Source organism: Lagenorhynchus albirostris, chromosome 20, assembly GCF_949774975.1.
Source record: "Lagenorhynchus albirostris chromosome 20, mLagAlb1.1, whole genome shotgun sequence".
Classification (NCBI taxonomy): domain Eukaryota; kingdom Metazoa; phylum Chordata; class Mammalia; order Artiodactyla; family Delphinidae; genus Lagenorhynchus; species Lagenorhynchus albirostris.
The window spans coordinates 16,629,110-16,647,052 of NC_083114.1; the positions used below are offsets into that span (position 1 = coordinate 16,629,110).

At 51.7% G+C, this 17,943-nt stretch overlaps 1 protein-coding gene across 1 annotated transcript in view; it reads left to right on the top strand.

Annotated features, from left to right (window-relative positions):
• The first annotated feature begins 3,131 nt into the window (after window positions 1-3,131).
• Window positions 3,132-17,943, top strand: part of NOS2 (nitric oxide synthase 2) — a 31,670-nt gene continuing 16,858 nt past the window's right edge. Inside the window, exons 1-10 of the mRNA XM_060134150.1 lie at window positions 3,132-3,254; window positions 6,055-6,139; window positions 6,920-7,042; window positions 8,075-8,223; window positions 11,629-11,791; window positions 12,545-12,636; window positions 13,574-13,715; window positions 13,807-13,946; window positions 15,269-15,443; window positions 15,537-15,638. Of these exons, the coding sequence (XP_059990133.1) occupies window positions 3,148-3,254; window positions 6,055-6,139; window positions 6,920-7,042; window positions 8,075-8,223; window positions 11,629-11,791; window positions 12,545-12,636; window positions 13,574-13,715; window positions 13,807-13,946; window positions 15,269-15,443; window positions 15,537-15,638 (1,278 nt within the window). The 5' untranslated portion in view covers window positions 3,132-3,147. The remainder of the gene's footprint in view (window positions 3,255-6,054; window positions 6,140-6,919; window positions 7,043-8,074; window positions 8,224-11,628; window positions 11,792-12,544; window positions 12,637-13,573; window positions 13,716-13,806; window positions 13,947-15,268; window positions 15,444-15,536; window positions 15,639-17,943) is intronic.

Here is a 17,943-nt window from a genome sequence, read left to right on the forward strand (position 1 = left end):
GACGAGGTTGAGCAACGCCAACATCAAACAGAGCGGCCTCTAGGAGCTTCACAGGAGTGAGCGGCTCCGTGTGGACTTGGAAGGGTGGGTAGAATGTGGGGAGGTGAAGAGAAGTAGCGAAAACGTTCCAGGAAGGGGGCAGGGTGGGCAAAGTCTCAGAGACAGAAGCAAGCATGACTGTGCTGGGGCCTGGGGTGGGGCTTGGGGGCTGGGATAGGAGAGGCCAGGCTGGAGCCCGGGGGATTGAACGCAGAGCAGGGGATTTGGATTTTCTCTGCTTGGCCACGGGGAGCCATTGTAGATTCTTTAGCAAGATTGTCAAGGTATAGCGTGTGGGTTGAACTAGAGGAGAGAACGTTTGAAACCAGGCGGTCTGGGCTGTGGTGGCCAAGGTGGCCAAGAGACCAACAGATGAGAACGCAGGGTTGGATGGCCTCTAGATGCCCTCCCGGCACTGCAGACTCAAATGCTGCAGACTGACAGCAGTTTCATCGCTCCTCCTGGGGTCTCTGGAGGGCCTGAACCCCAGGAATCTGCTTTGACTCTTCTTGGTCATCCCTTCCTTCTCTTCACCTCATGACTGCAGCCCCGGCCGACTGGCCTCCCCCAACTGCAGCCCCCACACTGGTTCTGTCTGACCTCTCTCACCCCAACTTGACTTCTAGCAGGTCATGCTCCTGCTCTAGAGTCTGCAGTGGCTCTCCATTGCCCATCACTACACTGAGGCTTGACTGCAGGGTTCTGTACGATCACCCTTCCCAGACAGAAGGTCCATCCCACCTGCCCAGCCCAGCCTTCCTCTATTTCCCAGTGCCTGTACACGGCCCATTCCTCCTTTGATTCATCCAGACCCAATCCATCCCCTATCTTTCAAGACCATCCTGAATCCCCCTCCTCCCCTAACCCTTACAGGGTGGCCTATAGCCTTCAGCTTTGAATTCCAGACCCTTTACTAGCACTGTCTTGTGCTTTGGGACCATTCAGGGCACCTGAGCTGTAGGTTGACCTGAGGCAAACCAGCTGACTTACCCCAAATTTTTAAGCTGGGCTGGGCTGGCAGAAGTGCTCAAATCAGATATGAGAGGCGACTGAGAGAAAATATCACACGTCAATTTATTTAACAGTCCTCCCAGCAATCAGTGAGGAAGGAACTTTTGTTATCCTCCTACTGTAGCAATGAGGACGCTGAAGGCTAGAAAGTTTAAGTAATTTTTGAGATCTCACAGTTAGCAAATGACAGAGCCAGGAGTCAAACCCGGGCAGCCTGACTGATGACCACTACACTGGCTGCCCTGCGTTTAGTCCTAGGCATGTTCCAGCCCATTAACAATGATTTGCTGAGGGCCACTCCTCTGGCACTGTGCTGGGGGTCATGGGGCTGTCGGTGAAGCCCTTCTATTATCAATTAAGTAAATAATAAATCGATCCACTTATTCATTGCATAAACAGCAGCTATAAAGAACAGATAATGTTTATAAAGTTCTTATTACTGTGTCAGTAATGAGGCAGGAACTGTTATTAGCCTTATTTTACAAGGTTGAGTGACTTACTCGAGGTCAACATCTGGAAAGTGGTAGAGCTGAGGTTTGAACCAAGTCTAAACTCATAACCTCTACACTCTATGGACTCTCTCTGAGGGCCTGCTGTGTGCTGGGCTGAGAAAGGTACAGAGAAAAGAGATCCAGGTCCCCCTGTCAGGGAGGGAATGGGGAAATGATACCTTCCTCACTGGTTTGGGGAGGAATACACAAAAATTGGGAGTGAGGTTGGGGTGGTACAGAGAGGTAGACAGGAGTTTACAGGAGAATTTGGGGGCACTGGGATCTATTCTGGGGATGCTGCAGGGGGCCTGGCCTGGCTGTAGTGTGTGTAGGGGGGGAGCAGGGGTGGGGAGAGGGCTTTAGAGAGGAGGTAGGCCCAGCTGGACTGCACCCACAGTGGGATGGGGTGGTGGGGGGAGGATGTTACTGGAAGAGGAAGCAGCAGCACAAAGGGGATTTTATCCTGAAAGCAGTGGGAGCCAATTAATATGTTTTGATCTTGAACAGTAATTTTAAAATCCATTCAGGTGTAATAAGACCAAGAACTTTATATGGGAGTAATGGTTCCATATTTTGTGTAAACAAATGATTAGGAAGTGAACACGGGGCATGTGTCTGTGTTTTACAGACAAAGGGAAATGTTGGGAACAGCTAGGTGAAGGTAAATGGAATTTGGGACAAAGTCAAGCTGGGTTGCAGTTGGCTCAGAATAAATATGTACCCTCTTTCATTCCACGTTAATTTGGGTTTAGGATTAAATATGCTGGAGTATGTGCAGGAGGGCTCCTTGTACTCTGGGGTCAGGGCTGCTGCCCTGTCCCCATCTGGACCCTAGGAGTTACCCTGCTCCCAGTGTAAGAAGCAATGTACAGATGGAGCAAGGTCAGTGGCCCTATGCCTTCCAAGTAATACGGACCAGGAGCCTGAAGGGACCTGAGGGGGCTCCTGGTCCAACTGCCCAGCCACCCGGTCTCCCACTGAAAGTCACCCCCCAGCTGCGACCTTTCTTGGGGCTTCTTTCCTGGAATTGCACTGAACATGCAGGAAAGAAATAGCACTTCCTAGGGCATCCCTGTCAGGTGAGAGAGCTTGGGCTGTGGCCCTGGGGCTGCTGTGTGGTCTCAAGCAAGATCCTTGACTTCTCTGGACCTCTGTCTGGGTCCTTCTCGGTCAAGTGGGGATAACAATATCGAAGTGCCTTCTCGACTGGAGTTAGTAAGGGGTAGATGAAATGACAGGAGAGCTTGCTTCATAAACCATAAAGCACTGTACAGTAGGAGTTATTATTATGAACATTACTGTTTTTTCATGGGGAATAACAAACCCAAGGCCGGCCATACCTGCCCCGGGGTCTCAGCCCAGAGAAAGTCCAGTGGCATCCAGAAGACAGACTTCGCTGCGGACGCCAGCTGGAGCGGAGGCGCGGGACGCGGCGGCCGCCTGCGGAGCGGACACTCTGGCCGGGGTCCAGCCTCGGGGTGAAGCCGAGTTGGGCCGCTTCTCTGGCTCGCTCCGCCCCGGGGAGGGGGCTGCTTGGTCCGGCGGCGATAAAGGGGCCGCGCGGCAGGGCGCAGGGCGCCCTCCGAGCTGCGCCCACGCCGGGGCCATGCGCGAGGGGCTGGGCGCGGCGTGCGAGGCTGCCCGGCCCCGACTCTGCCGGCTCCTTCGCAGGATCCTCCGGCCGCAGCCAGCCTGCCGCCCCCGCCGAGCCAGGTACTGCGCCGGGCCGGGATCCGCCCTGGGAGGGAGGCGGGCGGCACCGCGCGGGGCCCCGGCTCGAACCCCGGCGCGCACTGCCCCTCTCTGAGCCTCGGGTTTCCGGGGGAAATATGAGGATTGGAATGTTCTCTCTGTAGGATTCCGATGAGGATTTACTTAAAGGGTTTTCCTGGTTTAGAACGCTTAAGGGGTTGCAACTCAGTAGCCACAAAGACCCAGAGAAGCCCCACATGCACCCCTCAGAGGCGCCTGTACGGGCTGGAGTAGGAACTGTGGACGTTTCAGCACTTGGGAGCTTTCTGGATTTTTCAGCCCTGGGGCTGCAACACCCTTTAGGATAGATAGGGTTAAGAGAGCAAAGAGGTTCTTGATTTACAGATAAGATCCATTTTCCAGAGCGCCTCCTTGCCCCCCGACCCGTGGTGTATGGAGAGGTGGGAGTATGTGGCGGAGTGCGAACAGCAGGGGAATCAGTCCCCAAACGAGCCACGGACTGCAGCTCTGACCTCAGCGTCCTCTCCCTCAAGCGCTTGTGGACAGTGCTGGCTCTCAGCAAGAGCCACGCTCCAGCTCTCCTTTTGATGGCAGGTCCTTAAGGGTCCCTGTTGCCGTGGAGGACCAAGCAGGACCAAGCACAACTGTGGGTTTAGCCAAATTGCACGTGTCTGGATGGATGATGTCATAATTTGGCAATGCAATAATTTGGCCAGAACCTTAAAATGCTCACCGGGCTTCTGGGCACCCTATCTTCCAGCAGCTAACCCAAAGAAATCACTAGGGGAGAGAGGACTGTGTGCATAGCTTTGCGTTCATTTTTTCAAATTGAAAAAATTTTCCCAATTATGAAAGGAATTCATGGTCACTGAAAAAAAGTTGGAAAATGCAGACAAAGATAAAGAAAATTCAAATCATCTGTGATCTTATCAATTAATGCTAGTCACTGTTAATATCTGCTAGCATTTCCCCCAGGTGTTTTCCTATGCTTTTGAACACACACACACACACACACACACGCACGCATGCACGCACGCACGGAGCCGGCATCAGACCATGTATACGGTTTGAGGCATTATTTATAATACTGGAGAAACTGGACACAATCTAAATATCCAGCCCTAAGCGGTGGGGTCAGGCTCACTATGGCCCATCTGTAGAGTGGATTTTTAGATAGCTTTTTAATATCTGGGAGCAATAGTTACGCTAAGTGAACAAAGACATTGTTTCTCAATCTAAAAGTTACTGTGGACTGGTAAGCTTCTCAAATTCTCCAGTTCTATGGCCAGAAGCAAATGAGAGGAAACATGAATAAGAATGGTGGGGCTTGGGGGTGAAGGGTGATGGTAAAAGATTGAGAAGGGCAGTAAAGCATTGCCTCCCTGAGGACCCCAGCCTCAAAGCATCTTCCCCCTTAGGCAGCCCCATGATGACTGCTCAGCCATGGCTTACCTGCTCTGAATGTCCAGATGACCCTATGTTGGCTTTTCTCTGGTGGGGCACACCAGACCAGACCAGAGGGGTGATGACGGCCAGTCACATGCAGGGTGTTTTACAGGGCCGCTGAATCACTTGATTCAGATAGAAGTTGCTTTCTGATACATAGTTACTTTCTCTTAAAGAGACACAATCTCTTTATAGTTATAAATCATATAAGGCAACTATATAACGTATGTAGTTAATTATATAATACGAATATAAATGGTCATTACTTTTTCCAATAACAAAAGCAACACACACTTATTTGTTATTTTCCGACATCACAGGTGTGTGTAAGGTGGAAAATGAGCAACCTTTGTAGGACTCTCTAACCGCCTTTCCCTTTGGATGTGTACCTACCCCAGAAAATACTGCAAAGAACATGGGACCCAAGAAGCTTTCTTACTGAGATGCCCCAGGAGGAGGCATGTGTGGGGTGTGACTCTTGGATGGATGCCCACGTGTCTTCTGTTCTCTGTAGCATTTACTGGGAGAGCGAACCTGAAATCCCAAACCAGAACCAATGGTTTCTGAATGACTTCAGACTATTAGGGCTTCTTCTTCTTCAAAGGATAGGCTGGATTCTTTTAATCTGTTGTTGTCAAACAAATAGACCAATATATTTTTAAAAAGCGTTCTTCTCTTCCAGAAATACTGAGATATTTAGGCATGACGTGAGGTCTCAGACTTGCTTTAAAATGAGAGTGGGGGCTGGGAGAGTAACGTTGAAATAAAAGTGACCGTGGGTTGATAATTGTTCGATTGGGTTGAATCTGGGTGAAAGGCTCATGGGGGTTGATTACACTCTTGTCTCTAATTGTGTATGTTTAACATTTTCCATAATAAAAATTTAGAATAAATAGACAAACCAAGATAAATCAAGTGCTTTAAATAAAAAAGTGTTAAGTCCCAAAGAGGGAGTGGCTGGTGGACAGTACTGCTGGCCTGGGAGGACAGGGTTGAAGGAGCCATTCTCTGCCAGCTTAGCCCTATACCATGTTTGTACTCGGCTTTGGAAGGGGGCATCTTCGCAGAGCTTCTGTGGGTCACCCTTTGGGCCGTTCACTTTGGTTCAGCTCCCCTCCTGACTTTTTGGCTTTGTAGGGGGCAGGCAAGGGAAGAAAAGGAGGAGGGAGGGTGGTGATGGTGCAGAGACTGGATGGGCCAGCTGCCTCCCTCACCACATGGACTGGAAACGCTGACGTTCACTCCCATCCTCTAGACCTCACCACCACCCCCAATGAGGGGCTGGCAGAGGGAGCTCTAAGATCCGTCTCTGCCTTCAGATACTCCATCTCATGATAGCTGTTTCCTTTTGCAGTCCAGTGACACAGGATGACCCCAAATGTCACAACCTTGGCAAGCACTGGAATGAGTCTCCCCAGCCCCTCATGGGGACAGCAAAGGTCAGTGAGTCACTCGGGTGTGGGAAGCCCCTTCCCCGCTCGCCCAGGCACAGCAGCCTGGTGGAAGCTGAGGTCTGGGGCAGTGAGTAGAGACCCGGGGACACAGGTGGGGACGAGGAAGAGCTTTGGGAGAGCGGGATGAACCATGGTGACCGGGAGTGGTGGCCCCCCAGGTGTGCAGGCACCTGGGTGACTTGCCTGTGTGGGTTGGCAGGCCTGGGAGAGGGCAGACCACTCATGGGGCCAGAGTGAGATGCTCAGAAATAATCCTGAACTCAGCAGCTGAGCCTCCAGCCCCAGCCCCAGCCCCCGCCCCTAGCCCACTGGTTCCACCTTCCCTAAGTGCTTTGGCCCTCAGTGTTCCAGAGAGGTGGGCAGAGAACTGGCTTTCATATTCCTAAATGCCTTCAGGGAAGGCAGTGATACATTCTCCCTGTCCTGATTTCTGTTCTCAGGAGCAGCGGCTGTGACAGTAATCTCTGTCACGTCTAACCTTAGTCCCTCCTGTTGCAGTGCCCCCGAGGGAGCATTTGGCAGGCTCTTGGATGAGGAGAGAAGCCTGGCCAGTGGCCCAGGCACCTGGAGCTCTTAGCAGTCGCTGGCCCAGGTGGCCAGGCTGCCGGAAAGGGAGGAGGGACGTGGACCGACACTGGGACCTGTGTACCCACCCACCGCGGCTCAGCCACCCAGAGCCCAAGCAGGGCCTAGGGCCTGGGAAAGACCCATGGAGTCCTGGGGTTGGAGGCATTTGGAAATCCCTGTTGTTTTGCTCCCTCTTAGCAGTCTCCAGAATCCCTGGTCAAGCCGGCTGCACCCCCATCGGCCTGCCCACGGCACCTGAGGATCAAAAACTGGGGCAGCGGGATGACTTTCCAAGACACACTTCACCACAAGGCCAAAGGGGTGAGAAGTCTGGGGCTTCTGGGAGAACCACTTTTGTCCCAAGTCAGCGAAGCCGTCAAGGCCCTTAATGGATCAAACAGATGTCCCCTTGGGCAAACCAGACACGCATCAGCTTGGGCAAAGGGTACTGGGAACAGAGACGCTTGTTTCTCACAAATTACAGTGGGAAGTGTATGATGCTAACTCCCTGTTAACTCCCCGATGGGTGATGGATAATCCAGAAGGTGAGATAAGCAATTACAGGAACAAATTATTTCTTTCTCAGAGAGACAGATTTCAGCATTGTATTAGGGAGAATTTTCTACCAGAACTGTCCAAAGCTGGACTGAACTATCCAGTCTAGTCCCGTAGTGAGCTCCCTGTCGCTAGAAGGATTCAAGTGCTATTTGATAGGGAGGTGGGAAAGGGGTTCAAGCCTCCAGTGAGTAGTTGGACTACTTATTATCTCCTAAGTTTCTTATTCTAACTTTAGAATGTATTCTGTGACTGTAAAGTGGGAAAGAATTGAAAATTTCAAGGCCATGAAAGCAGGGTCATTTCCCACATCTTCCAGAAATGACCGCTGTTAACCTTTGGGTGTATTTTCTTTCAATATTTTTTCTGTGCCATCCCCTGGCTTTGGGATTTGCACCTTCTCAATTCATTTTGGCTGGACAGCAATAGTTTGTCCCCAGGAGTCATATCAGCCTCTTTAAATGAGAAGGTAGTCGAGATCTTCCCAGGGATCGAGCTGTTGACTTTGGGTCTGGGGCTGGCTTGGGGGCAGGGCCAGAGACTGAGCCCAGGGTGGTGGGAGCAGCCCAGCCCATAGCCACTGGGGTTCAGCCAGTAGAGGAGAGGAGATATGAGTCAGGGGAAAGCCTGGTAGACCCCAAGGAGGAGGTGCCACAGAGGTGGAGAGGGGTGGCAGGGAACTGGAGCAGCCAGACTGGAAGGAGGTGGCCAGGACAGCTGGCCCTGGAGGAGGATGACCATCAACGCCTGTGCTGAGGGGCCAGGCAGCCAGCCTCACCGTCACCTCTCTCTTTCCAGGATCTCGCTTGCAAGTCCAGGTCTTGCCTGGGAGCCATCATGAACCCCAAAAGTTTGACCATAGGACCCAGGGACAAGCCTACCCTCCCTGACGAGCTTCTACCTCAAGCTATTGAATTTGTCAACCAGTATTATGGCTCCTTCAAAGAGTAAGTCTCGCTTCCTGCAGCATCGCTGCCTCTCCTGTCTCCTGCCCTTTCCCTCGGACCCCAGACCCCTTTCCTTCCCAGGTTTGCAATGGACCGAGGGCTAAAACATAGTTTTTCAGGGGAAAGACCCTGGACACGTTCTCAAAACCATAAGACAAAGAGGCATGGCAGTAATGGTTGAAAGTGTGGGTTGGGTATCTAAACGTTTGAGTTTGAATCCTTCTCCACCAGTAACTGGTCCTGTATCCTTGGGAAATCTATTTACCCTCCATATGCCTCAATTTCCTCACAGGTCAAAGCAGGGTCGTGATAAAACCTGGCTCATAAGATTGTTGCGAGGATTAAATAAGTTTGGAACAGCGTCCTGGCACAAAGTAATGAGCTGATATACAAAACCTTTTACTATGAAATGTTTAAGATAGAAAGGACCTCAGAGACCACCTAGCCAAGCCCTCCACCTGCAAGTGTGAGCCAGGAAGCCCAGCGACAGCTAGAGTTCAGTCCCAGCTAGAATTTAGGCCACCTGACTTGGAGAGAGCTCTTTGCACTGCACTCTGTGGGGATCTATATTGCTGAGTTTCATAAAATATATGGCTATTAATTTAGGTCCTTTTATATCTTTAAAATAAAAATGCACAAAGGGATTGTAAGGCAGAATGGCCAAGGGAATGGATTTGCTGTTTTATGGGCTGCGAGGGGAGTGTGGCTTTTATGGTGCAGCCCCACGTGGCACTTTACTGCACGAAGTGAGCCACAGAAGTAACCTGGGACACCCCCTCCCCATGGCAGAAAGAGTGGCTCCTGGCGATGCCACGTCCCCTCTGTTCTGACCTGCAGTGTCTGAGCTGGAAGGGGCCTTGAGTCTATGAAAGAGACCCTTAACTTCTGGGGCTGTGATCCACTACCCTGGCTGCACAGTGGTCGCCGTTAAGGACTTTGCAAAATACTGGTGCCAGGGTCCCCTGGGCTGGGGGCATCAGCTTCTCGGGAAGTGTGGAGGGAGCGGATACCCATGTTCTTTAAAAGCTCCCAAGGCAATTCTAATGTACAGCAGGACCGAGAACCCCGTCAGGGGTTTGCTGCTCTGTGTGCTGTATAAATAGAACCTCTGCAGAAGTGCTTTGTCACTAGGAGGTCCAAGGTCCTTAAGCTTTCAACTCGGTTGTTGACTTATGAGCTTTTCAGGGTCAAGGAATTTTCTTAATGGGCTTCACTGGACCACTGTATTGAAGCTGACATTTACTGAGCGCTAGGTATGTTCTGGGCTCTGCCTTATGTAAGGCTCACCATGACTCTATGGGACTGGTACCATTATTATCCTCCCCACACTGTACAGATAAGGAAACCAAAGCCTGTGGAGGAGATGTAACTTGCTCAAAGTCACACGTTCTGAAGTTCCAGAGCTGGGATTTGAGCCCAAGCAGTTTGGGCCAGAGCCCCTGCTTTCAACCTCAATGTTCTAGCCTCCAGCTCTTTGACTTTAAAGGTTCTGACTCCATGCTGGACCTGGGGGTTCCTGCTGCTGTATGGAAGGGAGTTGGGTGGGTATTATAGCCCCAGGAAGCTACAGGGCTGCTCTTGCTGGCTGTTGAAAACCCATTTACTTTTCACAGAGGGAAAAAGTTCCACTTTTCACAATCACAAATCCATGGCTTGGACCCCCCAAGAGGTCCTGCGGGTGTGAGTGACAGGTGGCAGCCCATCCCTACAATTACACTAGCAGCCAAAGGCATGGACAGCTGGGCCGGTTCCGTCTTTCGTGAGTGAAGGATTGTATAGTTAGAAATTGTAACTCGCCGAATGTTCTGTCCAAAGTCAGTGCACCGATGCCAAAAGCCACTCCCTCTTTTCCGAACTAATAGGCATCATAGCATTTTAGTGCCTCCGAAATGTGACTATTGGAAAACAGTGGTAAAATGTAAAACGCTAAAGGAATTGGGTGAGAACATAAAATAATCTTTTCTTACATAGTCCCACGTTAACACTACCAGGTATGTTGGAAGCATCTGCGTTCTGGTGGTCGCTACTGTTTTCATGCTCAGATGCAGAGCAGGGAATGTTGCTAGAAGCTTTGTTTGGGGAAGGAGGGCTGCCGGTGGGGCAGCCTCAACCTCACCCAGCAGGTCTTTATGCCAGGAGTGTCCTTGAAGATAAATAGCACTGAGTGTTTTGTCTTTGAGCTTTTTTCTTTAATCAGGGAAGAGCTGTCAAGACACTCTTCATCCACAGAAAGGCCATTTTGTCTTGAGTTGTCCAGTCTCCTTAATCAGGAGTTCATTCCTTAAATAGTTTTGTTTGTTGCAACTTGAAATGTCTTTGGTGCCCATTGGAAATCTCAAGGTTGCTCTGTGTGTGTGTGTGTGTGTGTGTGTGTGTGTGTGTGTGTGTGTGTGTGTGTGTGTGTGTGTGTGTGTCAAAACCTTCCTGCCTGTGGGATATTTCTGAAGCTGGGAGGGGAGGGGAGAAGCCAGTTTGGAAATCTCACAAGGGACAGCTGGCCGAGCGGCGCGGGGGTTGAGAAAGCTCGCTGTAGACAGCCTGTGACGCTGGACCACACCGTGGAGGGCTCCTCCCTGAGCGGCCCTGGGGCCCTGCAGGCTGAGTCCTGAGGGCAGGTCCCCGTCTGGGCCTGACCAGGGAAGCGTGGCCAGTCCCTGCACATCTCTGGGCTTGCAATCCCTCCCACCCAGTGTGGAAGGTAGAAGGTTAAGAGCCTGGGCTTGGCATCAGGGCAACCTGAGTCTGAGTCCCGAGTTTCCTCTTTACCACACTTCTGTTCCCGGGCCAGTACTTAACCTTCCAGATACACCGACTATAAAAAGGACACAAAAATGCCTCCCTCGCAGTCTCAGTGGGACCCTGACTGTGGGTGGCTTTGCCCAGTACCTGGCTCACAATGAGTACTCAGTACATAGGATCTGCTGTGGGAGGGGCTGATTCATCTCTTAACCAAGGGAAGGTGGACGGGTGCTCCCCTGGCTGAGAGGCAAGATGGGGCTGCGGTTTGCCGGATGCCGCTCCGGCTCTCGCAAGTGTCTGAGAAGCGCTGCACTCCGTGCTGAGATGAATATGATTCGAGAAAACGCTCCTAGAAACAACAAGGGTGCTGGTGGGATCAGGACCAGCTGTGTAATGTGCGGGACCCAGTGTGGAAATAAAAACGTGGCTTCCTGTTCACAGATGATTAAGAATTCAAGACAGCAGAGCATTATACCCAGCATGGAGCCCTTCTGAGCTCAAGGCCCTGGTCACATGCCCATGAAGCTGGCTCTGGAGGGGACGGTCTCCCTGAGAGACATCTTGCCCTCCTGGTGTCCTAGTTCAGTTCCTGCTTCTGTGGATTGAATCGGTCTCCATTTAAGGTCATCTCATTGTTGATCTTCCTGATGTCTTCCTGTCCCCCAGGGCAAAAATAGAGGAACATCTGGCCAGGGTGGAAGCGGTAACAAAGGAGATAGAAACAACAGGAACCTACCAGCTGACGGGAGATGAGCTCATCTTCGCCACCAAGCAGGCCTGGCGCAACGCCCCCCGCTGCATTGGGAGGATCCAGTGGTCCAACCTGCAGGTGGACTCCCTTAGCAGGAGAGGAAGCTGGGAGCCCGGCGGGCCCTGAGCAGGGGCTCCCAGCAGCCCGCCGAGCCGTCCCCGGGGCTCCCTGCGTTCTCTCTCCCCGGCCCTGAGCTTGAGATGGGCGCTCACAGCCACCCACCCCCACCGCCCCAGAGTCTAGAATCCGATCTCAGCACCAGGATTTCTAGCCGATCTTTCTCTCTTGCGTTAAATTTCAGAGACTAAACGCCAACGTGAAACCAAACGACCTTGCTATTTTAACTGCTGAGGCCCTGGTTGTTTACCTTGACTGAATTCTTGGCTTTTAGAAAACATTTCCTTTATCCTAGCCTCCTCAGCTGTCTTTACGTTTTATTGCTGGATAATAGTGAAAGTACTTGGACAGATAAAGAGATAAGAAATGCCAATGCAACCAGCTTTGGCTGTAATAAAATGTTCTGGAGGCCATGGGTAACATGTATAAAGCAACTAGGCTGTGGGAATCCTGACTCATGGTGCTTGAGAATCAGGTTTTCTTGGGGGTTGGGTTTTGATACGATCTTCCAAGTGAGGGCTCCTGGGCTCCCCTAGGAGAGCAGAGGAAGGATGAAGGGGCAGAGAGGAGGATGCACTCCTCAGCGAGGCGTTCGGGTCGTGAGGTTTGGGGCCACTCCCTCAGTCCCCGTGGCTTAGCTTTTAAGATCAGCTCCAAGGCCTCTGTCCTCACGGTCCTTGACGGGCATGGTCTGGGTGGGCTGCGTGCACGCAGGTCTTCGACGCGCGGAGCTGTTCCACGGCCCAGGAGATGTTCGAGCACATCTGCAGACACCTGCGTTATGCCACCAACAACGGCAACATCAGGTGGGTGTGCTTTTCCTGAGGCTATGAGGCTATGCTGGGGCCCGCCCTGTCCCCAAGGCTTAGCCAAGAGATGCAGATGAGTTTAGGGGAGGCATCTGGGCTCCAGGAGAGACTAGGGAGAAAGAAAGGAGAAAGACTCGGCTTCTTCAGGGAGCCCTCGCAGTGAGCCGGCCTCTGTGAGCTTAGTGCCTCGTCAGTGGCCCATTTCCTTGGTTTCTTTCTGACTTGTAGCCATTTGGAGGTGATGGGGGGGATCCTTAAGAAGCAACTTCTCCACTCTTCGAGGTTAAGGCTCCCCACTTTAGAGGAGATGAGAAGTTGTTTTTGCAGCCAATGTGGTGATTTTCTTAGAGGTGGGGGAGTGGCTGCCCATCAGAACCACTCCTGCCTTACCTTCCCCTTCCCCTAGCCAAGGAGGTCAAGGTCAACTCATTTGGTCCTTCATTCATTTTTCCTTTCAGCAAACACTCAGTGCCCACCTGATGAGGACCCAACACAGGGCTAGGCATGGGGGTGGGAAGTGACTAGGACCCTAGACGAGGGTCCAGCTCACTATGAACCTATGCCTTGCACTAGACAAGCGTCCAACTAACTCAATTGCAAAGAGAACTATGGTGCAGCTAGGGAAAGGGTTGGGCAGCTAACCGTGCCCGAGGGGTGGGGAGGGTTCCCTGGAGGACGTGGTCCCTGGGCTGGTCTGGAAGGTAGGAGCTGCAGGAAGAAGAAGGAAGGAGAGGGTATGTCAGGAAGTGGACGGGTTACACAGAGGCCAGCGAGAGGTTGGCATGTCTCAGAGCTGCAGGGGTTTGGTTCAGTTAGCTCGGGTGCAGAGGGCTGGGGAGTGGGAAGATAGGAGGGGACAGGGGACCTGTTGGGGATGGCTGGAAGCGCACACCGAAGCTGGGTGGTAAACAGCACTGTCCTCACCTTGGGGAAGGTCGGCCATCACCGTGTTCCCCCAGCGGAGCGACGGGAAACATGACTTCCGGGTCTGGAACGCCCAGCTCATCCGGTATGCCGGCTACCAGATGCCTGATGGTACCATCAGAGGGGACCCTGCCAGCGTGGAGCTCACCCAGGTACTAGATCTGGCTCTGGTGGGTGACAGTGGAGCCCAGAGGGGTCAAGGGACTTGGATCTCCAGACTCACTTGGCCTGTCTTGTTTTCAGCTGTGCATCGACCTGGGCTGGAAGCCCAAGTACGGCCGCTTCGATGTGGTGCCTCTGGTCCTGCAGGCTGATGGCCGTGACCCTGAACTCTTCGAAATCCCTCCCGACCTTGTGTTTGAGGTGCCCATGGAACATCCCAAGTAAGCAGGCTGCGGGTGCCGGGTGTGTGTTCACATGCATGCCCCCTCCTTTCCTAAGTGAGACCTCAGACCTCAGGATCCTCCCTGCACCTCCCCCAAAGCCCGGGCAGCAGCAGGTGATACCCAGAAGGGCCAACTTTCAAGGCCTGCCTTGTCGCCCTTGTACAGCAACTCTGCACTTGCATGTCGGGCCTCAAACTTATAATGAGATGCTGATAGTGACAGGAAAGCAATGGCTTAGACAGACCAGGCTCTAGCAGCTTGGGAAGAAGTGATCTCAGGAAAGGAATCCTTGAAAGGCTCTGAGATTCTCACACTGTGCAGCCCAGGCCTCTTTGACCTTCCTGCCAACTCTCTTAGCCATCCCTCTCCTGACTGATGACAGTACTTCAAGAGCTCATCTGGTTCAGCCCCTCCTCCAGGCAGCTCTAATAATTACAAAAATACCTGCATACATTGACACTCACTATGTAGCAGGCATTAGGCTGGGCTCTTCTTTTTGTCCCTTGAATATACTGAACTTACTCCTACCTCAGGGCCTTTGCACTTGCCCTTCCCTCTGCCTGACATGCCCTCTCTCCAGAATTTTGCAGACTTCATTTCTTCTTGTCAATGAGGTATTTCCCGAATGTTACCCATTCTGAGAAGCCTCTTCTGAACACCCAGTCTAGAGTAGGCACCCTCACCCTCCACCTGACACATCACCTTGTCTTTATTTTCCTATTTATTTATTTGTTTACCTACTTATAGTCTGTAAGGTCCTTGAGAATTAGGGATCTTGTCTTTCTTGTTCGGCAATATATCCCCAACACGTAGCAGGGCGCCTGGCTCATAGTAAGTGCTCAATTATAAATATTTCTGGAATGAATGAATATACAAATAAAGGATACTGTTATTTTCACAATAATCCCATGAGTTTGATGCTCTTATCTCTATTTTGTTGGTGGGGATGCTAGGGCTCAGAGAGGCTAAATAATATCGCAAGATTACACAGCTAGTAATCAGTAAGGCAGAACTTGAACCCAGGCTTTCTGACACTGGAATCCTTACGTGCTGTGTTATGTTGGGTTCTCAGCATTTAGCACAGGGCCTGTCATATACTTGATGCTTAATATGTTTGCGTGAATGAACTCGTGATTGAATGCATAATTAGCAAATGACACGTGGTGCGTCAATTCACCTCTCCAGGTGGGATGAACTTAGAGATCAGCACTTGGAAAGGAGTTTTCTTGGTGCACTCTTTCTCTGAAGCTTTTTTTTGGGGGGGATGAATGTGGGCCGAAGTGAAGGCCCCATTGCCACCAGCTCTGCCTCCCTACCAGGTATGAGTGGTTCCGGGAGCTGGAGCTGAAGTGGTATGCCCTGCCGGCTGTAGCCAACATGCTGCTTGAGGTGGGTGGCCTTGAGTTCCCAGGGTGCCCCTTCAACGGCTGGTATATGGGCACAGAGATCGGAGTCCGGGACTTCTGTGACGTCCAGCGCTACAACATCCTGGAGGTAACGAAGACCGTCCAGCTGGGCTGGCTGGAGGTGCGGGCCTGCAGCTGGGATCCAAGAGACTGACTCACCCCCATTTCTCTGCCTTTGCAGGAAGTGGGCAGGAGAATGGGCCTGGAAACACACAAGGTGGCCTCACTCTGGAAGGACCGGGCTGTCATTGAGATCAATGTCGCTGTGCTCCACAGTTTCCAGGCATGTCTGGTGTTTGCGGGTCTGAAGGCTTTCTGGTTAGAAGGTCGTCTGGTCCAGCCGCCCATGTCATGCTTGATTTTCCCCTTACGACATTGCTCATTTATTCACGCATCAAACAATGTTGAACACCCTGTTTGTGCCAGGCACAGTGCTAGGTGCTGGGGATAGAGAGACAAGCCCTCTCAAGTCTGCTAGTGGAAACTTGAATGCTTCTAGCAACAGGCAACTCCTTACCTCCCAAGGCTGGTCAATCCCTGCGCTTGAGCACTGAATCCTGTCCTCTCTCAATTTTCAAGGACTTTACTCCTGAAAATCCTCCCCACCCTCTGCCCCATAACATTGATACCTCCTTATCCACTGGATCATTCCCATCAATGATCAGTAAGCTGTAATGATTCCCATCTCAAAGAGATAAATGGCTAGCTAACCAAACACTCCCCCTACCCAGCTACTACCTTGTTTCTCTGCCTCCCTTTTACGGCAAAACCATGGAAAGACCTCATTACACGTCCTCATCCCCCAGCCGCTCCAGTCAGGCTTTTATCCTCCACAGCTCTGCCAGTGGAATTCTGGCTGTTGTTCACACTCACCAAGATGCTTCCCCCCTAAGGGCCTTTGCACTTGCTTTTTCCTCTGCCTAGAACACTCTTGCCATGAATCATCCCGTGACCGGCTCCTTCCCTTCATCCAGGTCTCAACTGTCCCCTCTTCAGAGTAGCCCTCCCTGACGACACCATAAACAAAGGCATCCTCACCCACCTCCCTGTCTTTCTTATTCCTTTAACCTTTTCTTTCTTTTCCTTCATAATCCTGATTAGCTCCTGACATTATGGAGTCCATCTGCCTCTTTCTTTGTTTCCCCCATTAGAATGTAAGCTCCATGGGGCAGGGACCTTGTGTCTCTTGTTCACTGCTCTACCCCTGGAGCCTAGAAGAGTGTCTGGCACGTGGCAGATGCTAAAAAAATATATGTATTGGATGAATGAATGAGAGGCCACGCCCACCTGAGCCGTTGTTGCTCTTGCTTCCCTCTCTGAGCAATGGCAGCCACCAAACACAGCAGGTTGGCTCCTGTGTGGGACTGAGCCCTCCGGGCCATCTGCTGCTCTCCTATAAACACTCCCCTTCCTTTGGGGAAGGAGCCATGGACGTGTGAAGCTATTACTTTAGAAGCTGGGACCATGTCCACAAAGTTGGCAGATGCCCTGGAGGCCAGACCGCAGGGCAGAGGGTCATTCATTCATTCAGCAAAGTTTTATTGTGCATTTTCCATGTGTCAGGCCCTAGGCCAGGCCAAGAGTGTGAGCGGTGAACAAAATAGACAGAAACCCTGGCCTTGTGGAATGTAGTGGGAGCTGACATTAAACACCCAGTAAATACATATTATCACACACTGTTCCCCAGAGCTTGTCACGCTGTAGGCATGTCAAGCTTGTGCCTGATTTTGGGGAGTGGGCGGGGGGGAAAGGGGCAGCTCCGAGACAGGACAGGAAGAGCCTCCTGGGGCTGACCCAGCTCGGGAAGGCCCCACTGGCTGTGGATCACACATCCTGACTCCTGCAGGCTCCCAGCATCAGCTCTGATATTGGCAGGATGCGGATATGTCCCAGGAAACTGCTGACCCTCAACTGTCTCCTGACCATTGCTGACCACGTCCCTCCACTGCTTGAGAGTCTCCAGGACTTCCTCATGACCCTCCTTCAGGGTCAGCTTCAAAAGAAGCTCATTGGCCTCATTTCCTCATCTGTAAAATGGAGATAATAATGGTACCTCCCTCACTAGGTTACTGTAAGGATTAAATGAAAATGAATGCAAAATATTTAGCTGCATTGCCTGACCCATAGTGATCACTCAGAAGACATTAGTTTTGTTGTTATTATTATTTATTACTGTTACAACTATTCTCACAGCTCTCATCATTCATCAGCTCCTGCACCTAAAACCAGTCTGGCACCGGTAGTTGCGGTGTGTGTATGTACAGAATTTTAGAAGGCATAGCTGATCCTACTCGAGCCCGCTGGCTCCTCTCCTGCCTCCCGGCCTTGACTCATGCAGTGTCCTCCTCCGGGACTGCCCGTCTGCTGCCTAACTGGTACCCATCTCTCAAAACTCACTTCCTCTTAGAAACTGTCTCTAAAATCCCCGATCTCTCCTCTGAGCCCCTGTGTGAGCTAAGCCCTCCCTCTGCCCACCGTCAGCACCTGCACTCACCTCCATCATAGCTTCTATCAGACCATGTGAAATGGCTGACGTCCTTCTGCCTCCCCCAGTTAGAGTATGATCCAATGCAGAGAAGAGGCCACGT